A 15,665-nucleotide genomic window follows, 5' to 3' on the forward strand; every position below is an offset into this window, starting at 1 on the left:
TCTTAGCTCTCAGCCTCAGCTGTCGTCATTTGTTACTGACTCGACTGGGGATGTCCTTTTATTGCTTCTTCAATAGCTTAAATAGGGTCTGTTTATTTTAACTCTGGGTTGTTTTATGATCCTGCATTGTTAGGAGGACGGTCATGTGTTTCTGGACATTTTTTTTCAGTGAGTTTAATGTTTCATTTCCTGTTTGGCTGCAGTTAAGAGTTGAGTTTTAGAAGGGACAGACATCACTCGTTCTCTCCCCCTGGTTTTGGAAACTCTGCTGGTTAGCTAAAAAAAAAGCAAGGTCTTGCCTTTCTGAAGGAAATCTGTGCTTGCTTCGACTCCCTGGTGTTTTGGGAAGCTGTTCTATCTCTGAGTCTATCCAGAGAACTGCAGACTTCATCCAAAAGAATCAAGTCTGTTTCACGTGAGCGTTAGTCTTTGCCGTGTTAAACTTGTGAAAAGGGTCTTTTGTCTTTGGGATTGGTTTGATTAGAACACATTAGATATATTTGTTTAGGGTTATACCTTATAGTGGCTGTTCTGTTTCTTGTTTGTAATTGATGAGTTCTTGCTAATTTTCTTACATGTTAATTATGTTCTTAAATAAACTTTTGTTTGATAAAAGCTCCCCCGTGGGTCACTTGAATACCTGAAGTGAAACATATGCCTATCCTAGCCAAATTCAAGATTGAAAACTTATGATCCAGGCAGGCTCCATAAAACACTTTGGAGTTTCTGACCTGAATTGTAACACTCTTGATTCACATTCACCAGCAGCAGTGTTCCATCATTCAAAATCCCCTGGATTTAGTTAGCACCGATGTGGAGATGCCGGCGTTGGACTGGGGCAAACCAAATAAACCTGTTGGACTTTAACCTGGTGTTGTTAGACTTACTTTAGTTAGCACCCACAAGGCACACATCCACAAAAGCTCTCACACACCAGTAGAATCCTAAAGTAAAGGAGGCCATTCGGCCCATCAAGTCTGCACTGACCACAATCCCACCCAGGCCCTATCCCCATGCACTTACACTACCTAGTCCCCCTGATACCAAATGGGAATTTAGCATGGCAAATCCACCTAACCTGCACATCTTTGGACTGCGGGAGGAAACCGGAGCACCCGGAGGAAACCCACGCAGGAAAACATGCAGACTCTACACAGTGACCCCAAACCGGGAATCGAACCCGGGTCCCTGGCGCTGTGAGGCAGCAGCGCCAACAGTCCTGATAGCATAGCTATCCCAGGTTCCCTTTAAATCAACCAACACACATGGTTCAATCTGTTCCTCTGATACAAATACAGATGGTCAATATCTTTTCCCAAAGGTAGGGGACTCTAAAACTAGAGGGCCTAGGTTTAAGGTGAGAGGTACAAAAGGGTCCAGAGGAGCAATTTTTTCCAGAGGGTGGTATCTGGAACAAGCAGCTAGAGGCAATAGAGGCGGGTACAATTTTGTCTTTTAAAAAGCGTTTAGACAGTTACATGGGTAAGATGCGTAGAGGCATATGGACCAAACGGGACTAGCTTAGTGGTTAAAAAGGGAGGGCATGGACAAGGTGGGCTGAAGGGTCTGTTTCCATGCTGTAAACCTTTATGACTCTACTGAACTTTTTTAATGCTTTCACAGGATGTGGCAGTGATGGCTATGCCAGCATTTATTGCCCATCCCTAAATGCTCTCAAAATGGTAGTTAGCTGCCTTCTTGAATCACAGCAAAAGCATCTGGAGTTGCATTTTCCTTAGTGCCAGAGAACTAGTTCAGTTATAAAAGTTCAACTTGCTCCCCTCATGAATCGTGTGTGTTCTGAACTGCTTGCCTCAAGATCTGACACAATTTGCTTTCTATTGACATTCTGTTCAAACTTTTATCCCCATATCACCACATAGACATGTCTTGGAACTGGTCATAACCAGGAAACCAACTACCCCCTACCCAAATTCTCCCATTTCCTTTTGGTCTTAAAGGTGACATTCCACAAAAGGCACATGGGACATCAAACTTATAAACTCCAAATATTGCAGCACCGTCGCTAATCAACATCATACTTATTCACACCATATATGTGATGCTATTAAATGAACTGCAAAGTTGCAAGACAAACCAAGTTTAAATGGTAAAAGGTTTATTTTTAAAATGCAGTTGAAACACAACATATTAAACCCCTTCCTTATTTAAACCTTTCTGAAATACTTGTGAGAAGTGTGCGCCAGAACCCATTTAAACAATTGCACTGAACACTGCGGGTCAACATAAAGCCTTGAACAGAGATGGAGAAACAGAGTGTGTGGCGACGTGAAGTCAGAACAGTGAATAAATGCGTGTAGAAAAATTGAAGGTGCACTTGCTAGATCAAGATAACAGAAATGTGCAATTGAACACCATCTGATGGGGGCTTTCTGCAGACATCTGCTGGTTCAATGAACATCTGTACTCAAAAACAACAGCGATAGTAACGGAAACTGAAGTCCCAACTTCGATTTTATTCAAAATAAACAATTTGGAACACAAGGTATCACATGGCTGTCATCCGCAAAGACAGTAAACATGAAATCATAAGACTGCCAGTCCTTTTTTTAATGATAGCCACTTTATTTTTTGTTTTGAACCTTCCTGCCTCCACTTTTGTTGTGTTTTTTGGCAAACCGCATGTTTCTCAGGAACTTGGGATCAACCTGGAGACAGAACAAAATGGACACACCTTAAGACATTGTACTTAAATCAACATTAGCCTTTTTTGCCACCCTCCAGGAGTTAGCATTAATAATAATCGTCTTGTGATGTGACTGTTTTACAGCCTGGCTGCCCAATGTCATGGCCTCAAACACCTAATTCACCATTCACATCAAACTGCTGGGTATTGCGTTAAGAAACACCAGTCCAAGCTTTAATTTCATAACCATGTATCTATGGTTCTTTGCTCTGAAAGTCAGATTTTGAGTTTACTTTATCATACCAAGTGGTTTTGATAAAGTGAAACTTCCCCTTGAGAAGTCTCTTGAAAAGCCCCAATTCATCCATCTTCATGTCATGGCTGTGCTAATTCAGCCTTCACTACTCAGATTTGTATGACGCCACATTATCTCATGTTGTAGTAACCTGAACCAAATACAGCAACACCCCCTTGGAGCACCGTGCAACATCAAACTGTGGAGGATTCTGCATTGCAACAGCTTCTTCTTCTGTCACCTTTCATGTGGTGAATGTCACCTAGTACCCCTCGCCCTCTCAGGACCTATCCAATTGGAGGATAGATGCTTTCTACTGTCGCAGGAATACTGGCTACATTTAACTGAGTTTCATTTGCCATTAATCATAAACTTGATCACATTCTAAGAACATAAGAACTAGGAGCAGAGGTAGGCCATCTGGCCCCTCGAGCCTGCTCAGCCATTCAATAAGATCATGGCTGATCTTTTTGTGGACTCAGCTCCACTTACCCACCCGCTCACCATATCCCTTAATTCCTTTACTGTTCAAAAATTTATCTATCCTTGCCTTAAAAACATTTAATGAGGTAGCCTCAACTGCTTCACTGGGCAGGGAATTCCACAGATTCACAACCCTTTGTGTGAAGAAATTCCTCCTCAACTCAGTCCTAAATCTGCTTCCCCTTATTTTGAGGCCATGCCCCCTAGTTCTAGTTTCACCCGCCAGTGGAAACAACTTCCCTACTTAGAATCATAGAAACCCTACAGTGCAGAAAAAGGCCATTTGGCCCATCAAGTCTGCACCAGGCCTTACCCCCTTATTCCTACATATTTACCCGCTAATCCCTCTAACCTATGCATCTCGGGGCACTAAGGGACAATTTTAGCATGGCCAATCAACCTAACCCGCTTCTATCTTATCTATTCCCTTCATAATCTTATATGTTTCCATAAGATCTCCCCTCATTCTTCTGAATTCCAGTGAGTATAGCCCCAGTCTACTCAGTCTCTCCTCAAAAGCCAACCCTCTCAACGCCGGAATCAACCTAGTGAATCTCCTCCGTACCCCCTCCAGGAAGAAGTTACCCCATTTTGTAGTTATGTTCTGTTCTAAAGTTTCAGCTGAGTTCCAATAGCTCATTGCTTATAAATTTGAAGTATTTTCAGACCTTCATTAAGCTCCAAATTCAACTGTTTTACTCAAAAGCTGACTAAAGTTAGCAAATGGACAGAAGAGGAAGCAGCAGCGTCGTACCAGTTAAAAACTAGAAAGAGCCAATAAAATGCTCAACGTGAAGTTAACAATCATGTCCAAAAGCAGTGAGGTTTAATGGAGATTGATGCTCCAATAAACACGGGGGAGTTTTTTTGATTTAATCATCCTGCAGTATCAATGACCTGGTAATGGTGAGTACCAAAATCACTTTCGAATGCAGATATAATCCTTAGAAGAAACGATTGTAACCTGCAACCTCCTAAATGCATCGATATTTAGAAAAATACAGAACTTGCAGAAGCAGCATGGTCAGCGGAATCAATGAACATAATTCACAAACATATAGCCTGTCTCTTGCCAATTTAAAAAAAAACTTTCCATTGAACACAATGGCACTTGCACAACTTTTAACACTCCAGCAGTACACAGGGACAAAGCACTTAGTGTGCTGCTGGCACCATCTTTCAGATCTTTAAACCAAGACCCCACCCTGCCTAATTAAGTGTATGAGACAGATCCTATAACATTCCAAGAACATTGTGGAGTTTTGCTAATGTCCAGCCAACATCCCTCTGTCAATCAATACCAGCCCAAGGAGACTATCTGAAAATTTATTTGGCACCTGAGAGACTTAGCGTGTGAAAATCAACCGACATATTCATCTACCAATAGTGACAGCATTTCAAAAATAATTTGTTGATGGAAGGTATGTTATGCTGCTCTGATTGGAAATCTGTATTTTATGAACAAAGCCTACTTTATTTGGCAAATGGATGCACTGAATTAGGAAAAGATGATTTAATTTATATTGTGCCTTTCACCAACAAAATTATTTTCAAAAACATTTCAGAGCCAAAAAAATATTTTCTTTATTGATACAATGTAGGAAGGGCTGCTGTCAACTTGCGCACAGCAAATCCCTGCCCAAACACCGTAAGAATGGCCTGTTTGTGTGTTTGACAAGACTAGCCAGGCCACCAGAGAGAACTCCACTGTCCTTTTTGAAAATAGTCTACGGGGGTTTTTACTCCCACCTAGAAGCCATCAGGGTCTCAGTTTAACACTTCATCTTTACGCTTCACTGTCAGCCTAAATGCTAGTGCTTTAGTCTCTGGGGTGGGACTTGAACCCACAACCTTCTGCCTCAAGAGGAAAGAGAGCTCCCAACTGAGTCAGAGCAGGCAAAGACAGCAGCAACAGCTTTCAAATTTACTTGGCGACAATATCCTTGATCTTATTATGGTGAAGGTGTCATTTGTGAGAAGCACCTGCTTCACCAGTTCAACCTTCAGCATAGAATCCCTACAGTGCAGAAGGAGGCCATTTGGCCCATTGAGTCTGCAGTGACCACAATCCCACTCAGGCTCTATCCCCGTAACCCCATGCATTTACCCAAGCTAGTCCCCCTGACATTAACGGGCAATTTAGCATGGCCAATCCACCTAACCCGCACATCTTTGGACTGTGGGAGGAAACCGGAACACCTGGAGGAAACCCACAAAGACGAGGAGAATCTGCAAACTCCACACAGACAGTGACCCAAGTCGGGAATCAAATCCAGGTACCTGGCGCTGTGAGGCAGCAGTGCTAACCATTGTGCCGCAGTGCTCCTGTTGGCTCCACCATGCTTTCTGACAGGAGACAGGGCCCAGCTTAATTTTCCAATAGTTAAGAATCCACTCTGCTCATCACCTCTATCGGGGAAAGCTACAAGCAGCATCAGAGACAACCAAAAAGGTTTGGTCCCAGGGTGAAGAGTGACTGATGCTGAAAACAGCAGGTCTGGCAGCACTTGTTGCAGATGGCTGTAGAATTACCGGGTTCAAAGCAAACGCTGCAATCCACCCGCAACTACAGTTCACTTCGCAGCGGTTCAGTTGACACAAACTGTGTAACCACATAATATAGAGAAGGCACACATCAGAAATCATGAGCAAGTGGCACAGCGATTAGCGCTGCTGCCTCAAGTGCCAGGGTTCGATTCCCGGCTTGGGTGACAGTCTGTGTGGAGTTTGCACGTTCTCCCCATGTCTGCGTGGGTTTCCTCCCACAGTCCAAGACGTGCTGGTTAGGTGCATTGGCCATGCTAAATTCTCCCTCAGTGTACCCGAACAGGTGCAAGAGCGACTAGGGGATTTTCACAGTAACTTCACTGCAGTGTTAATGTAAGTCTAGGATATAGATAGGCTGGAAAATTGGGCAGAGAGGTGGCAGATGGAGTTTAATCCGGATAAATGCGAAGTGATGCATTTTGGAAGAAATAATGTAGGGAGGAGTTATACAATAAATGGCAGTCATCAGGAGTATAGAAACACAGAGGGACCTAGGTGTGCAAGTCCACAAATCCTTGAAGGTGGCAACACAGGTGGAGAAGAAGGCATATGGTATGCTTGCCTTTATAGGACGGGGTATAGAGTATAAAAGCTGGAGTCTGATGATGCCGCTGTATAGAATGTTGGTTAGGCCACATTTGGAGTACTGCGTCCAGTTCTGGTCGCCGCACTACCAGAACGACGTGGAGGCGTTAGAGAGAGTGCAGAGAAGGTTTACCAGGATGTTGCCTGGTATGGAGGGTCTTAGCTATGAGGAGAGATTGGGTAAACTGGGGTTGTTCTCCCTGGAAAGACGGAGAATGAGGGGAGATCTAATAGAGGTGAACAAGATTATGAAGGGGATAGATAGGGTGAACGGTGGGAAGCTTTTTCCCAGATCAGAAGTGACGTTCACGAGGGGTCACGGGCTCAAGGTGAGAAGTATAACTCAGATATTAGAGGGATGTTTTTTACACAGAGGGTGGTGGGGGCCTGGAATGCGCTGCCAAGTAGGGTGGTGGAGGCAGGCACGCTGACATCGTTTAAGACTTACCTGGATAGTCACATGAGCAGTCTGGGAATGGAGGGATACAAACGATTGGTCTAGTTGGACCAAGGAGCGGCACAGGCTTGGAGGGCCGAAGGGCCTGTTTCCTGTGCTGTACTGTTCTTTGTTCTACTTGTGGCACTATAATGAATAAACAGACACCGATACCCAGTGAACATACTTACTCCTTTCAGTGGCTCAAAGCGAAACGACTTGGGCTTTTTGATCCCCGTCCTGTGCCACTTGCTGGCTGTAAGGATATAGAACATGTTTTGCTTTAAAAAAGTGTGCTGACGAATGGAAGTTAAGAGGAATGGTTGAAGAGCAGCAGCCTCAGACTTACACTGATTGTGGTTGGTGTGATTCTTGGACTTGGCCATGACTGTTAAAGTGATCTGAAAGAGTAAAGAAGCACATTTACACACACACAGTAACCCCCCTCTCCTGACTGTGGGTCTCCATTATCACCTGGCAACAGCCATTCCACTGGACTAACGCCAAGGAAAGCTGATGGCTGTGCTCAGCCCCTGCTCTCTCTCGGCCATTAAACACCATCCGATCCCCCTCCCGCTGTAAATACCCCTCGCTCCCCCATCCACCCCCTCCTGTCGGCCCGCAACAGCCGCCTCCGGCACCCCCGGGCGGCTCCAGGAGACGGATGGCGCCCGATTGCAAAGCCTCACTACCTACCACCACCAGCGGCCACCGGAAGAGAAAGGCCAGCCGCTGAGGACGCTGGGACGAACTGGATGGTGTACCGAGTTTCCCCTTCCGGCGGCGGTGCTGAACCAACACAAAGGTTCCGCTGAGAGTGGGTCCCCCTTCTTGCTGTGGGTTGGAACCACAAACCTGTCTGAGAATTACTCCCAAACACACATCATTCATCTAATTCACTGCCAAGGGTAATCATTTTCAGTACTGTCCTGACGGAAAGACATTAACTGTTTATTTCCTCACAGATTCTGAGCATTTTCTGTTTTCAATTAGTAATTTTTGATCCCCAAATGGGGGCAGCAGAGTGGTTAGCATTGCTGCCTCATAGCGCCAGGGACCCGGGTTCCATTCCCGGCTCGGGTCACTGTCTGTACAGAGTCTGCATGTTCTCCCCGTGTCTGCGTGGGTTTCCTCCGGGTGCTCCAGTTTCCTCCCGCAGTCTGAAAGACATGCTGGTTAGGTGCATTGGCCAGGCTAAATTCTCCCTCAGTGTACCCGAACAGGTGCCGGAGTGTGGCGACTAGGGGATTTTCACAGTAACTTCATTGCAGTGTTAATGTAAGCCAACTTGCGACACTAACAACATAAACTTATAAACTTTAAACTATCTCTCTGATAGATAGGATGAACACACATAGTGGGCGATTCTCCCCCCAAAAATTCTAAGTGTCAAATTCGCATGAAAACTGGAATAAATCACAGTGGTTTCTTCAGTGGAAGTTCAAAGAGGAATCTCCCACACTCTGTGCATGGCAGAGTTTACTAGCATAAATCACATTAAAAAATCAGTGGCAGAACCTACTCCCGTTGGAGAGGTCTGCAGCATTGCGCTGAGCGGGACACAGCGCACGTGCTGAGCTGTCAGTGCACAGTGGCCTCTGTCTGCTGGCATCCTGATTGCTGGCCGGCTCAATCGCTGGACAGCCCTGCGTCACCCGCAACGCTGGTCTTCCATTCCCCCCACAGCCCGATGGCTGGCCCACCAAGAATGCCCGGGCCCAGCCCTGAGCCCCTCCCCGCCCCAGCCTGACTTGATCACTCCCCCCCCCTCCCACCTCTCGCAGCCCTGACCCGCCCGATCGTTAGCTTCCCTCCCTCCACGAGTGGTCCCAAAGTACAGAGTGGCAGTGGGAGGTCCCGCCCCCTTGACACCACTATGACGACAATATAGGATAGGAGAGCAATAAACCCCTTTAGGGTCCATTCAGCTGGCAATCATCTTTCCAGCGGGGTGGTGGGGGTTTTGCCTTATTCACAGCACAAAAAAGACTGCAGATTTCATTAAACCACTGAAGTGCAGTTGTATGCCACTAGTAAATGGCTTCTAGAGTAAATCTAAGCACAGACTAGCATACTGCAGGTTGCAATTGATACGAGAAATGTGTGCTAAGTTGTAAAGTGCAGCTAAGCAACTTGCATTAATTATGGACACTAACGTGTCAAGAAACAATGGTTACTTGGAGAAACAATACAGGCGGCGCAGTGGTTAGCACTGCTGCCTCACAGTGCCAGGGACGCAGGTTCGATTCCTGGCTTGGGTCACTGTCTGTGTGGAGTCTGCACGTTCTCCCCGTGTCCGTGTGGGTTTCTTCCGGGTGCTCCAGTTTCCTCCCATAGTCCAAAAGTCATGCTGGTTAGGTGCATTGACAATGCTAAATTCTCCCTCAGTGTACCCGAACAGGTGCCGGAGTGTGGTGACTAGGGAATTTTCACAGTGACTTAGCTGCAGTGTTAATGTAAGCCTATTTGTGTCACTAATAAATAAATAAATTTTTAAAAATTAATGTTTTTTGTCTAAAGTCCTTTTTTTTGCATTGGAGGTTCTGCAAGATGTCCCACTCCACCTCTTTATACACATTGACAATCATCACTTCCCCTGGTGGGAAAGCCCCAATCTAGGTCACTGGAAAGAAATAGAAGTCTCACTCTCTTCCTTTCAGAGGTTGGATCAATGCCACTGCATTTCTTTCAAAAATGTAATTTAAGTTCAGCAGTGAGGTTCTGTGCCTAATGGGAGGGAGCCTGAAACAGAAACCCCAAGGGTAGCAGAATCAAATATGGCAAAGGTTTTTGCTTTGTGTAGCCCTCAGACAACCAGATTTAGGAGATAGCCACACAGCCACATCACTCTTTCTCAAGTGTCATTACTCTGGATGGATAGACACTTCTAGTTTCCAGTAGAGAGCCACTGTAGAGTTTTATGGCACAGAAAAATGGGTGGCATGGTGGCATAGTGATTAGCACTGCTGCCTCACGGTGCCAGGGACCCAGATTCGATTCCTTGCTCGGGTCACTGTCTATGTGGAGTTTGCACGTTCTCCCCGTGTCCGTGTGGGTTTCCTCCGGGTGCTCTGGTTTCCTTCCACAGTCCAAAGATGTGCGGGTTAGGTGGATTGACCATGCTAAATTGTCCCTTAGTGTCAAGGGGACTAGCTAGGGTAAATGCATGGGGTTATGGGGATAGGGCCTGGCTGGGATTATGGTCGGTGCAGACTCGATGGGCCGAATGGCCTCCTTCTGCACCTTATGATTAAATAGAAAAAGGCCTTTCGGTCCATCGTGCCTGCACCAGCTATCAAGAACATACCCATTCTATTCCTATTTTCCGGTACATGATCCATAGCTTTGTATGCTATGGTGTTTCAAATGCTCACCTAAATGCTTCTTAAATGTTGTGATGGTTCCTGCCTCTATCACCCTTTCAGGCAGTGAGTTCCAAATTCCCACCACCCTTTTGGTGAAAAGATTTTTCCTCAAATCCCCTCTAAATCTCCTGTTCATTACCTTAGATCTATGCCCCCTGGTTATTAACCCTTCTACTGAGGGGAAGAGTTTCTACCAATCAACCGCATCTATATTGGCAGGTTCCAATGGGAATTGTGATGTTCCTGCACTCACTACCTTTCACTCATTTGAGGTGTCTTGACCCCATCAGTAAAGCATATTCAGTTAAGTATAAAATGGCTTATAATTGCCTCTGAAGTGGTTTCATTGAATTGACCACACTTTGATCATCCATTAATAAGCTTCTTGGTTGAAAAAGATTGACATTTTCTTCAAAGAAGACAAAAATCTCACATTAAACTACTTCGCTCACAATGGGTGGGGTTTTCCGGCCGCACTCACCCCGAAACCGGAAAATCCCAACCGAGGTCAACGGACCTTTCCATGGTCCACCCCTCACCCGCTACGATTCCTGTGGCGGGCGCAATGGGAAAATTCACCTCAGTATCTTCCATTCTTCATGCATGTTGAGTAGTACAAGTAATGACAGCAACAAAAATGATGCAGATTATAATGGTGGCACGGTGCCACAATGATTAGTCCTGCTGCCTCATAGTGCCAGTGCATGGTGTTATGAGGATAGGGCAAGGGATGAACCTGGGAAAGATGCTTTGTCGGAGGGTTGATGCAGTCTCGATGGGCCAAATGGTCTCCTTGTGAACTGTAGGGATTCTATGATTCCATGATTCCCCAGCCCAGGACACCCAGATACAAATCGTGTTATGGCTGGAGGATTGCGTGAGAGGGGCCAAACGCAATTTGCGCCAGGGAGAACCCCTTTGGGGATTCTCCCCCCTCCCTCCCCTCATGGTGACATCATCTGGTTCATGCCCAGCACTTTGAAGGAGGTGGGGCATGAAGGGAGCAAGGTCTTAGGCGACCCTATAATGGGTTTCGCTCACTTGGCCGGGGACGGTGGGGGAAGGGGAGGTCGGCAGGCAATGCTAGAAATTGATGGGAGGGCAAATGTCAATGAAGCCCCGATGTCAACGAGGATGAATAGGGGGGTGCCGGGTCACCCTGATGCCTGTGTGGTATTGGTGGGGGGGGGGGGGGGGGGGGGGTGGTTTCAGATCTTTAAAAGCAGTGCCTGGTCTTTGAGGAACTGGGCTTACTGGCATCTTTCGGTCCTGCACATTTCTTTGCTGGCGGGAATCTCCCCAAGCTCCAAAGCAGTGACTAAGTGTGGGTGAATTGTGATCTGGGATTGTGCCGTCCTACCCATTTTCAAAAGGGTTTACTGAAAATCCAAACCACTCCTTAAGAATGTATTAATATTGAAATTTTACTTTACCGAATATCCCTGCAACATCATTATTGTTAGTAAAGGGCACCTATCTGTGTACCATGTTGGACAGAACAAAAACTCACATTTATATATCATCTTTAATATACTCCAGATGCTTTATCTAAGTATAAACAGACAAAAATCACCATTATAGGACCCTCACTCAGATCCTCTCCAGAAACTTTCGCTCTACATTAACCTGAGTGTTGAAGACTCAGTACTAACTTGGGAAGAAGATGCTGTTTTCTCAGTCTACAGTAGCTGGTGAGTGTTCAAATATGTTAATCGGGTGAGCAGGTGAGACCATAAGATATAGGAGCAGAATTAGGCCATTCGGCCCATCGAGTCTGCTTCGCCATTCATCATGGCTGATATGATTCTCATCCCCATTCTCCTGAGTTCTTCCCGTAACCCTTGATCCCCTTATTGATCAAGAACCGATCTATCTCTGTATTAAAGACACTCAATGACCTGGCCTCCACAGCCATCTGTGGCAATGAGTTCCACAGATTCACCACTCTCTGGCTGAAGAAATTGTTCCTCATCTCAGTTTTAAAGGAGCGTCCCTTCACTCTGAGGTTGTGCCCTCGAGTTCTAGTCTCTCCCACTAGTGGAAACATCCTCTCCACATCCACTCTATCTAGGCCTCTCAGTATTCTGTAAGTTTCAGTTAGATCCCCCCTCATCCTTCCAAACTCCTTTGAGTAAGTGGGTGATTACTTGGTGAGTTTTAAGTCTTTATCCTTCTAAATGGGGGCAGTAGTTTAAACTGGTACTGGGGAAATGTATGAATTGCATTAAATTAATAGCTTAACCAGTTGAACAACTCGATCTGACTATACATAATGGCTGAGTGGCATTTCTAAACTTGAAAGCTAATTAGTTAAATATAACACAATAAAGATGCAGGGCTTTTTAGCATGGCCAATGGATCCCCACCTTAATTGAGAAAGGTATCCTTTCTCAATTAAGGTGACCAAAAAGACATGCTTCAATTACAAACAAAAATCTTAGACAAAACCAATTACATAGCTGTGAGAGCTGGATAGGGGCGATTGGGTAAATCGACCAAAAGGTATTTATTGGTGGTGAATAAACAGTGGGAAAGATTTAAAGAAACAATTCAAAATGTTCAACATAAATAACATTCCACTGAAATACAAAAACTCAGCAAGAAAGATCCATCCCTGCCTTACTCAGGAGGCTAATGATGGTATTAGGTTAAATGAACAGCGAATTGTAGTAAGTCTGACGATGGAGAGTGTTTGAGAAACCAGCAAAGGGCCACCAAAAAGTTGGGGAAAAGGGGGGAATAGTTGAAGATCAGAGTGACGAGCCAGGAATGTAAAAACTAATTGTAAGAGTTTTTGTAAGTGTCTAAAAAGAGAATAGCTAAAGTAAACATCGGTCCCTTAGAAATAGAGACAGGAGAAATTATCCTGGGGAATGAGGAATTGGCAAAGACATAACAACCGGAATTTTACCATCCTGCCCGCCATGGGGAATCGGAGCGGACGAGGGGCGGACCATGGGAAGATCCGTTGACCTCGGGCGGGATTTTACAGTTTCGGGACGAGTGAGGCTGTCAACTCCCACCCAATATTGAGCAAATGTTTTGTGTTTGTTATCACAGTAGAAGACACAAGTCACATACCAGACATAAGGGCTAATAAGAGTGAGGAAGTTGAGTCAATTCATTTTTCTTTATTCTTTCATGGGATGTTGGCATCATTGCCACGGCCAGCAATTTGTTACCCATCCTTAATTGCCCTGTTAGGTCATGTCAGAGGGCAGTTAAGAGTCAACCACATTGCTCTGGTTCTAGTGTTACATCTCGGCCAGATCAGGTAAGAACGGCAGATTCCCCTCGCTAAAGGACATCAGTGAACCAGATGGGTTTTTATGACGATTGATGACAGTTCCATTGTCACCATCACTGAGACTGGCTTTATTTTCCAGATTTATTAACGGAATTTAAATTCCACCAGCTGTCATGGTGGGAATTGAACTCTTGTCCCCAGAGCATTAGCCTAGGTCTCTGGATAACTAGCCCAGTAATATTAACACGATGCCACCATCTTCTCCACTAGGCCATCATCTCCCCCTATCAGCCCCCTATTAATATCAGCAGAGAACATGTACTGGAGAACTCAAAATCTGACAAATCCTTTGGACCTCATGACCTATATCTTTCAATTCTGGCAGAGATAGCGGATGCCCTGGCTATGATTTTCCAAAATTCCATTGATTCTGGAATAGTCTCAGCAGATTGGAAGTTAGCAAATGTAACACAGCTAGTCAAGCAAGAAAGGAGAGAGAAAACAACAAACTACAAACTAGTTGCCAGACATCAGTGTTTTGTAAATTGGTGGAAACTATTATTAACGTCTTAACAATGCACTTCGAAAAGCATTGCATGATTAGAACAAACCAACATGGTTTTAGAAATGGGAAATCCTGTTTGACAAATTCATTGGAGCTTTTAGAGGATGTAGCTAGTAGGGTAGATTAAGGGGAACCAGTAGATGTAGTATACTTGGATTTCTAAAAGGCATTCGACAAGTTGCCACACAAAAGCTTAACACTCAGATAAGGACTTATGGAGCTGGGGACGGGGTGATACAATAGCATCAGTGGAGGATTGGTTAAAGGGCAGGAAGCACAGAGTAAGGATTGATGGGGTATTTTCCAGTTGACAGGCTGTGACTAGTGGAAGGTCACAAGGATCAGTGCTGAGGCCTCAGCTATTTACCATCCATATTAATGACTTCGATGAAAAGGTAGAATAATGTCTGCTGATAATACAAAGCTCGATGGGAATGGAAGTTGTGAGGACATAAAAAGACTGCAAAAGAAATACAGACAAGGTAGGAGAGTGGGCAACAAGATTACTATTCAGAAGTGTTTGATTATTCACTATGGTCTTAAGACTAGAAAAGCAGATTATTGTTTAAAAGATGTGAAATTTGTAAATATTGATGTTTGGAGAGACTTGGGTGTGCCTGCTCAAGGAACAGAAAAAGTTAGCATGTAGGTACAACAAGTAGTTAGGGAGGAAAATAGCATGTTGGCTTTTATTGCAAGAATTTGGAGAAAAAGAATAAAGTCTTACTACAATTGTACAGGGCTTTTGTGAGACCAAACCTGGAATACTGGGCGGGATTTTATGGTCTTGCTTGTCCCGAAACCGTAAAATCCCACTCGAGGTCAACATGGCCCGCTCCTCGCCCGCTCCGATTCCCGTTGCGGGCGGGATGGGAAAATTCCGGCCCCCGTGTGGTCTCCATTTTTAAGGGAGGGTATACTTGCAGTGGAGGCAGTGCAGTGAAAGTTCACTCAGTTGATCTTGGAATGCTAGGGTTGTCCGGTAATGAGGGGCTATGTAAGTTAGGTCCATATTCTCTGGAGTTTAGAAGCATAGAATCATAAAAAATAGGTGCGGGAATAGGCCATTCAACCCTTCGAGCCTGTACCATCATTCATGATGATTATTGCTGATCATGCACTTTTGGTATCCCACTCCCGCTTTCTCTCCGTACCCCTTGATCCCTTTAGCCGCAAGGACCACGTCCAGCTCCCTCCTGAGCATATCTAATGAACTGGCCCCAACAGCTTTCTGTGGTAGAGAATTCCACAGGTTCACAACTCTCTGAGTGAAGAAGTTCTTCCTCATCTCAGTCATGAAAGGTTTACCCCTTATTCTTAGACTGTGACCTCTGGTTCTGGACTTCCCCAACATCGGGAACATTCTTTCCTCATCTATCCTGTCCAGCACCATCAGGGTTTTATATGTTTCTATGCGATCTCCTCTCATTCTTCTAAATTCCAGTGAGTACAAGCCCAGTCGATCCAGCCTGTCTTCATATGTCAGTCCTGCCAT

General features: G+C 45.0%; 1 protein-coding gene and 1 non-coding gene across 2 annotated transcripts; both read right to left on the reverse strand.

The window, feature by feature from the left end:
- Positions 1-2,457: 2,457 nt before the first annotated feature.
- Positions 2,458-7,766, reverse strand: rpl29 (ribosomal protein L29). The gene is made up of 4 exons (XM_078209743.1): positions 7,690-7,766; positions 7,343-7,394; positions 7,185-7,249; positions 2,458-2,669 (listed from the first exon to the last, which is right to left on the reverse strand). Exons 2-4 carry the CDS (start codon positions 7,377-7,379, stop codon positions 2,586-2,588), a joined length of 186 nt encoding a protein of 61 aa, XP_078065869.1. The 5' UTR covers positions 7,380-7,394; positions 7,690-7,766; the 3' UTR covers positions 2,458-2,585.
- LOC144491966 (small nucleolar RNA SNORA71) lies at positions 4,233-4,362 on the reverse strand. The gene has a single exon (XR_013497534.1). It is a non-coding gene; the product is annotated as a small nucleolar RNA SNORA71 (small nucleolar RNA).
- Positions 7,767-15,665: the final 7,899 nt, after the last annotated feature.

This window comes from Mustelus asterias, chromosome 3, assembly GCF_964213995.1.
Source record: "Mustelus asterias chromosome 3, sMusAst1.hap1.1, whole genome shotgun sequence".
NCBI lineage: Eukaryota > Metazoa > Chordata > Chondrichthyes > Carcharhiniformes > Triakidae > Mustelus > Mustelus asterias.

Excerpts from the sequence above, each read along its gene's own strand:
- rpl29 (XM_078209743.1), bottom strand. The coding sequence starts at position 7,379 with ATGGCCAAGTCCAAGAATCACACCAACCACAATCAGT. Across the intron at positions 7,250-7,342 it reads TCACACCAACCACAATCAGT|CCAGCAAGTGGCACAGGACG; the intron begins GTAAGTCTGAGG and ends ATATCCTTACAG. Across the intron at positions 2,670-7,184 it reads GCTTTGAGCCACTGAAAGGA|GTTGATCCCAAGTTCCTGAG; the intron begins GTAAGTATGTTC and ends TTCTGTCTCCAG.